Source organism: Etheostoma cragini, chromosome 15, assembly GCF_013103735.1.
Source record: "Etheostoma cragini isolate CJK2018 chromosome 15, CSU_Ecrag_1.0, whole genome shotgun sequence".
In the NCBI taxonomy this organism is placed as follows: Eukaryota; Metazoa; Chordata; class Actinopteri; order Perciformes; family Percidae; genus Etheostoma; species Etheostoma cragini.
Window position 1 is genome coordinate 3,778,668 of NC_048421.1, and position 8,225 is coordinate 3,786,892.

Consider the following 8,225-nt stretch of genomic DNA (forward strand, 5'->3'; position numbering starts at 1 on the left):
TATTTCAACAGAAAGCTTGTGTTAACTGCAGACATGGAGCATGATGAACATTGGTGATTAGCAGGCAGGGAAGGTCTAATGAAAGACACAATTGTGTTGAATTATGGGAAGTGTAGGAGCCAGTGTTCTTTGAGGACTAAAAGTCTAAAGGTCTTTATTCTCTTCTTTTAGCCGTTCTAGCAGTGCGGCTTACATGATGTCCGTCCATCTGCTGATACACCTTTTGATCCAGGCTGAAATATCAACCAATAACAACTTCCACCGCGATGTTTATGTCTCCCATATAAACAATGGGAACCCTTTTAGTGGTCCTCTAATTTTATGTTTTGTGCCATCAAGTATGAATTTTATTTTAATACTTTGGTTTTTGACAAAATTTCTGCACCATAAATTTCTGCACTAAATGCTTCATTGCGTAACGTTTGGGTTTTAATAAACGTCGATTTCATTCAAGCTGTTGCCAAATGAGTTGATACAAAGCTATGTTAAGACTATCAGCTTCACACAACACTCTGTCTTTCTCAGTATGACTGTGGCAAGAAACTGGTGTTGCCCGGTGACAGAAAACTGAATGACGATAATGTCCTCTTGTGGAGTCCATCATGTTTATTTCTAATCTTCTGTGTCCTTCTAAGATACAAGCAACTGCGTTGCAGAGCCATGGGGGTGATGTGCGATCACGGAAGGCTTGTATCATGCACGTCGACAGTTTTGTTGTCAATACTCAGAATTCCTCATGGGGGACACAGAAACTACGCACTATGACCTTTATTTATGCTGATTAGCAAGCGTTAGCACACTAACATGCTAAACTAAGAACATGGTACTTTCTAAATATTAACGTTTTGTCATTGTGAGCATATTAGCATGCTGACATTAGCATTTAGCTCAACGCACTGCTGTGTGTGTGTGAGTACAGCCTCACATAGACTCTTGTTTAATCTGTTCCTCGCAAATCCCCAGACTTTATGAACCTTGAGAGACTTAATCTCTGGAGTACTGCTTCATCTATAATGCTGGTGTTTGTTTTTTGACTTTGAGGCATTGTCTAGGTTGACCTCCAAAGGTATTCTGGTGTTACTGTAGGTAAGCGATCTTCAGAAGCCTTTAACAGTCTTTTTCTTTACACATCTTTCAGTCATGTAGCTTAACTGAGGAACACAATGACAGGATTTATTCAAATATAAACTATTGAGCGTCTGGGTAGCTCACGTGGTAGAGCAGGCGCCCATATACCCTCACAGCTTGAAACAGCGACCGCAGGTTCCATGCTGCCCTTTGCTGCATGTCATTCCCCCCCTAGCTCCCCTTTAATTTCTTCAGTTGTCCCATATAAAGGCCTAAGATGTCCAAAAATGTATCGCACATATATACACACACATACATATATTTTCTGCTGTCTCGAAAAAATGGACATGCACAGTAATAACCCACTGCAACGCTACCGTTATATTGTAATAGACTATGGAAGCCCCTGTATGTGCTTGTGTGTCTTTGTTAAATACAAGCCCATTTCATTCATGACGGCTTGGTGTCAGAAGATGCTGAATCTGATTAAAGTCTACTTCTGGCTCTCATACAAACACAGACAGTCTTATACCACCCATGACTAAAACCATTAGGAGCCCAGGGCTATAACGGGGGTTTGCTGTACGACTTGTATAGTCTGCATGCAGAAACAAGAGTCTGTAAATGTGTGTCACTGAGTGTGTGCGCGCGTGTGTGTGTAGCAGTAAAGTGATTTGTCACACTCGCAGCACACTTGGCTGAACAAAGAAGACCCCTCTCAGTAACATCACAAAGAACAGCAGTCGCTATGCCATGATTGGCTGAAAACAGACCGTCTGTCATGTGATTGGTGCACAGCCCGAGGGCTCAGTTATCATGAGTCAGCCCCTTTTTCTGCACAAGACGAGAGAGGAGGGGGAGAGACAGACTGAACGGTATGACAGAGAGAGACAGGCAGAAAGGGAGTAAGAAGAGAAAAATCACCGTATCTTGCTTTTATTTTTAAAAACTAAAACCTTCAAAGAGGCAAAGCTGAAACTCTTATGAGCCAGAAAGTCAAGACAATGCGAACATACGACTTTATTAGAAAACTGTTTCATACCTGTTACACAAAAGTTACAGAAGGGAATGCTAACTGGTTTTCTTTTCAATTATGTACTCAAAAATATACGTATAAACTGGAAATAAATTGTCTCAAGATTCTAAACCGTTCATCAGTTTAACCCCGAAGAGAAAAAAGATGAAAAAAGGAACATGTAATGTAGCGTTTTGCTTCATTTTTGAAGTCCCAAGTTCAGTGGGAGAAGGCAGAGTCTAACTGTGTGGCTCTCAATCCACTTATGCAGTTTTCATTTCAGTGTGTTCCATCAGATCAACTCCAAAGAATGTCCGAAATCTGCACGAGCACACAAACTAGGAAAAAGGATAGAGAGACTGAGTAGAAAAATGTGATGCACACTGAGAGAGATACATAATGACATCTCAAAAACAGCACTGAAATGAAAAGTAGAACTGTAGAGAGCGAGCGTGTGTGTGTCTGATGAGGACATGGTTAACACACTCGCCACAGGGTGTGTGTTAGAAGCGTCTGTAGTAGCGGTGCGGGGGTCCGTAGTGCATGGGCATGTCCATCATGTCATTTTGGTGATGATGGTTAATTGGAGGGTGGTTGTTGTTGTTGTTGTTGTTGTTATTGTTCAGGGGGGGCAGGTGCTGTAGGGGGGGCACATAGAGGGCCGGGGGCATTGGGGGAAGGACATACATCCTGCCCTGAGGCGGAGCCGGAGGGTAGCGGGGGCCGCGTGGAGGCACGAACAGGGGAGCTTGTATTGCCTGCGGGTGAGGAGGGGCTGCGGGGTTCGGAGGGTTTTCGGGAGGCGGACCCACACATGGCCGCTTGGCGTCGATAATGGGCTCCGGAGGCGGGCCGACCCTCTTTCCTGAATTATCTGAAAAGACAAAAAAATGCGGGGAGGCGGAAGTTATCGATGAACCAGATCTTCCTGTCCGGTTTCATAGCAGGTTGAAATGTTGTCAGACTTCCTGGAGGTTGGAATTAAACCCCTCGTCCGCCCCGCATACTTTATATAAACACATCCAGACAAACACAGGAAACACTCCTGCAACCGCTGCCGCTTCACAACAACAGCCAACTTGTCTGACTAAATATATGTTTAGACAGACAAAGGAGAAGCAGTAGAGAGGAAGAATAAGGTTGCGGCAGCACTACGTTTCTCTGCCAGGAAACAGAATTCATCCCATTTCTACATCGGTCTACAGAAATGAACAGGTAACGAGATGTTACCGGGGTTGAATCACTGAGCAATAATAAATAGTTTCAAGCTCCAACGTGATCGGTGACAGTCGGTACAGACCTGCACTCTTCTTATTCAGCTCTTCCTCTCCTTTCTTCTGGATCTCCTGAATGATTCGCTCATCATCTTGCTGCAGAAGCAAACACACAGAAGTTGTTAGTATTTCCAATAAGATGCAATTTGATCCGAAGGGTCTCCGTTTATTCTACCGTTAACTGGTAGATTGAACTGTAGTCATCTGTTTAGTTCGCCTCTGGCCCGCCTATGTCAGATAAACCGATGTGATTGGTGCAGCTCAGCTACAAGGGCATAGTTAATGAGCAGCATTACTCGATACCAGAGTAACTCACTGAGCAAATTCTAATTGTGCTCTCGCGACAACTCAGTATTTCCAGAGAAATACAGACTAGTGTATCCAAGTGTATACAATATCCAAATCACACAGGGGTGCAATATTTGTTAATGCCAAAATATGTGTCAAACCCTTCATAATGAAGTATTGTGGTGCCGCAGAGACGCCAAAATCATGCATCATATCGCAATATCAGTCAAAATAATTGCAATTAGATATTTTCCTCACATCGTGCAGCCCTACGTGTTTCAATACGTCTTAGTTTACAGAGCTTGGAAGCGCCAGAGTAGTGTAAACATGGCAATAGTTATTGGCTTTTAAACAAAAACGTAGTGTGGATGGGGGTCTTGAGAAACTGGCTCCAGGGAGGGTGGGACTAGAGTTTGTCATTAGATAAACCAGTGTGATGTTACGTGACTAGCTCTACTAGTTTGTGACTCGCCTATCTCTTGCCTGGAAAGTCAACCTTTGGGTGAAGTGAAATTAAAGCCGGTGAACGGTGTGTATTTGTTTAGTCAGAACTTCCTTCACATTCATTCTTGACAAGGAAAAAAATTGAAATAATGATAAGAAAGCAGCCGGCCCCTTTCACCAGCCCTCAGGTTACCAGTATTAATACATTTCTTGGCAGTGCAGTTGGAGACCAGTTCTTGGCCAGTCCTGGTGCCCCTCTATAGCCGCTGGAGCAGCTCCAGCTCATTAACTGCTCGGGAACTAATTGTTGCTTCTGGTTGCCAGTGGTACTGTGGCCAGGTCACGGTGGGCTACCACCGAGTCAGATGGTCAGGCTCAAAGTGAAGAGGAGTTAATGAACACGGTTGTGAGGGTAAAAGAAATATCTTGGGACAGAATATGTCCCGGCTAAAGTTAGTGGCCAAATGACTGCGTGAACAATTATGCTATATGTCTTCAGATTTAAAGTCTATCTGAAGACATCCACATCCTCAACGCTGTGGTAGCCAATCATGTAACCGTCGATCAGGCTTAACGTGTTTTGCTGCGGTGTGAGAGTCCGGTACAGTAAATGAGAAACATTACTGTCTCTATCGCGTCACCTTCTCCTAATACATCCGTGTTGCTGCGACATCAAATGGTTTCAGAACTTGCCCTGGAGTTTTACCAGCCGATTACTTTCTGCAACAACAAATCACAGTGGATGTGTCTCGCTCGGCTCTTTTCTTACCCTCTTTGTTTGTAAAATCAAGCTACCTTCAAGTGTAGTTGGACGCATTGAGATCTATAAGTGATCTGACAAAAACAGTCATTTTGAAATACCAAATCTATTTGTACTACACTGGGGGAGCCAAATCGCAGAAAAAAAGCACAATCCTGTGACAAATCGCCAGATTGTTGTTTTTTTTGGTCGGGATGTAGCTGAACAGAAAGAAAGCCAAAGCGCTGGTGTCACATCAGGCCTTCCTGCTACAATTTTCACAAAAGCAGGCCAGACGAAAGAAAAAGTTATCTTTAAAATAAAAGCACAGGCAAACGCCATGTCTGAGAAACTACCGTGGGGTCGGTCCAGAGGGAGCACTTGCGGCAGTGTCGGCAGGGAGCGCCAGGAGAGCGGGCGTGCTGGCAGAAGTGGTTGTAGCCGGTGATGGGCTCTCTGCAGAGGTAGCACATGAAGCTGCCGCAGCGGCACGACATCCGGTTGCAGCCCTCCGACTTGACCAGGCCCGTCCCGCACTTGACGCACTTCCTCACCCGAGCTGCCGTCATACGCTCCTCACTGGAGCACGGGGACAGAGAGTGAGACAAACAGGGGAGTGAGAGAAATTCAACAAGGAGACAAAATTAAAGAGAGACGTAACAGCGCTGCATAAACACATCCGCTTCTGTGCGTATAGTCGGTTAACTTTCTCCTGTGTGTCTAAAGGCCAGAGTCTTCCTGGTGTTTTTGAATATTGTTTTATTATTATTTTTTGGGCATTATCAGGCCTTTATTTTGATAGGACAGCAGAAGACATGAAAAGGGGAGAGAGAGGAGGAACAATATGCAGCAAAGGGCCGCAGGTCGGAGTTGAACCCGAGGCCACTGCAGCAAGAAGCAAACCTCTGTATATGGGCGCACACTCTACCAGTTAGCCAGAATTTAGTTACGTCCTGTTAAAATCATCAGTTCAGTGCTGCTCAGAGCCGCTCCACTGATCCTTCTACCAGGCCACTTCCTGTCTCTTTCCGCACCAGGAAGTGAGAAGATCTGTGCACGGCTGAAAACAGGAAGTACTGCCTGTGGGCCTTCTGGGCCACAGGAAGCAGCCGGCCTCTCCACTTCCCGGAGTGTTGTCCGGGAAACTGAGCTGTTTACCCAGCATCCCTTCCGAGTGAGGAGTACAGGAGACAGCAAGAAAAACGGGACCTGTGACAAAAATGCCCTCTAAGATGTGTTCATGGGTAGAAAACACCGTGGATAATCAGGAGCACTGTTGTTTATGATTTTCTAGGATTAAATGTATTCTTTGTCATGTCAAATATTAATATATGAATGTTAACAGTGCCCTGTACTGACCATGAAGGGGATTTCTAGGAGCCTGACCATGGAACTGGTCTAGTGTTTCTGATGAGATTAAGTGCCCAGGAGGTGAACTGGTATCTCTTCAGCTACCAATCCACACTCAAATCTTTGGCAGAACAGACGCCTGGTGAGAGTTTCAAAAGGTTGTCAAGTAAGTGTGGGCCGCCTGCTATAATTTAAAATATATAACCATATGTCTTAGCAGTACAAATTAAATGTGTACTTATAAAAAAAAATATTTAGCATGTTTGCAATGTTTTAGAGTTTATTAAGATTCCTGGAGCCCCACTAATAACCACAAAGCTTCTTGCAATCCCATCAAAGGATATAGAAAGCTGTATATGAGAGACTCATATGTCCTCTGCAGATCATTAGCGTAGCTGGCTAAGTGGTGGTGTGTTGATAGAGGACTCTGGTGGAGTCATGTTTGTTTCTGCAGGACCACTTACAAGAGCACCCTCATGCGGATCTCGTCCCTCTCCAGGACCTGCTCACACGTCTTCCCCACATGCTGCTTCCACTGAACATGGCACTTTCGACAGCTCTCCTGCAGAAAATGACGAGAACGGAATTTGACAAATGTCAGGGGTAGGGATTATGTAGGACAAATGGAAAGAGAAGGCAAAAAACATTTGAATCTCCTTGTTTCAAAACAACATCAAATACCAGGAGACTGTGGCACGTTTCCACATCCATCCATTCATCACTACTCCCTGTCCAGTTACTGCTGAATAAGAGTATTCCCCCACAGTCTGCTCTATATGCTGCTGGTGCCGCCACTGCAGGGACTTGGACTTGCAAAGACACAGCTATTAGGTGTGGCTCTCCCTGCAAATGTGTGTGTGTGTGTGTGTGTGTGTGTGTGTCTGTGTGTGTGCCTGTGTGTGTGAGAGACACTGCAGCAAAAGTGTGCTTTGCTCGCCGCTGACTGCTCTGTTGCCTAGAAACAGCAACTCCATCCTCCTACCTCCTTTTTCGTGTCAGCCAGAGACGTTCAGACAACATTGCTGAACACACGCATGCACGCACACACACGTTAGCCAGGGGTGGCCTCCGTTGCTAACCCTTAGCTAAGTATTGCCACCATAAATATTTGAACCGCTCATCTAATATTGAAGAGCGTGGCATATGACAGCTGATGCAGCACCAGTATGATCCATACCTTATCTCCACAACAACCTCAAGTCTGACTCCTTAACCTGGGAAGGAAACCAGAAAAACGCCCTCTTCGTCCTGTAACCTCTTTACACATCCTTCCATCACTGTGCGTGCGTGTGATTTTGTCATTTTAGCTACCACAGGCTTGTGTTTCTCACCATATTCATTGAGACAGCTGCGTGTGTGCAAGGTCAGCCAGAGGGTGGGGAACTGAGCTGGAGGAGCTCAGAGTTTCCATTGGCATTCAGAGTAGTTTGGATGGAAACGCCATAAGACTCTCCAAAGACACACAAGGACCTTCAAAATCAGCTTTGAGCAAAGGATCAGCTCTATTTAAAACAGATAAAAAGTAGACCAACTGCATTTGTGTAGAGTTTTCTGATTTATAAGGGAGTGTCCAAGCAGAGAGATGCACGAAACACAGCTGAGAAGCATTGGAATGTACCTGACATCTATAAAGTATATTGAGAAAACTCTCTCTAAAACCAGGGTCTTTAGAGGAGGGGAGGAAGGGTTATGTGCCCGCCAAGGGGCCGCAGAAGAACTGGGCTCAAGTGTCCGAAAAAGCCAGATCACACAAAGACCATGAGGCACAGATTGAGAGGGGGAGGAGGAGGAAAAGCATAGCGGTGAAAGATCACCCTCTAGTGGTAACCTAGAGACCAGGAAGAGAGACGACATTAGAAAGGGTGACAGGGTGTGTATGTCTCGGACCTGTTTGACAAGCTGTTGAACAGCAGCAACACACCTGAGTTCTTATAGCGAGGCTAAAAATACAGTGGGTGACGTCGGAGTTAACCCTTGCACGGGGCGTGTCTTCCACCCACACACACACACACACACACACACACACACACACACACACACACACACA

The 8,225-nt window shown here is 45.2% G+C and overlaps 1 protein-coding gene and 1 long non-coding RNA gene across 6 annotated transcripts in view; one reads left to right on the top strand and one right to left on the bottom strand.

Annotated features, from left to right (window-relative positions):
- Positions 1-2,068: 2,068 nt before the first annotated feature.
- The window catches only part of rnf216 (ring finger protein 216), a 20,179-nt gene continuing 14,022 nt past the window's right edge, over positions 2,069-8,225 (bottom strand). For all 5 annotated transcript variants that reach the window (XM_034893764.1, XM_034893762.1, XM_034893763.1 and 2 more), the window contains 4 exons: positions 6,643-6,740; positions 5,185-5,407; positions 3,384-3,453; positions 2,069-2,957 (listed from right to left, as the gene is read on the bottom strand). In XM_034893764.1, coding sequence (XP_034749655.1) covers positions 2,587-2,957; positions 3,384-3,453; positions 5,185-5,407; positions 6,643-6,740 — 762 coding nt within the window. In that variant the 3' untranslated portion in view covers positions 2,069-2,586. The remainder of the gene's footprint in view (positions 2,958-3,383; positions 3,454-5,184; positions 5,408-6,642; positions 6,741-8,225) is intronic.
- The window catches only part of LOC117957772, a 12,922-nt gene continuing 7,165 nt past the window's right edge, over positions 2,469-8,225 (top strand). The window contains exon 1 of the long non-coding RNA XR_004659589.1: positions 2,469-2,543. This is a non-coding gene — a long non-coding RNA (uncharacterized LOC117957772). The remainder of the gene's footprint in view (positions 2,544-8,225) is intronic.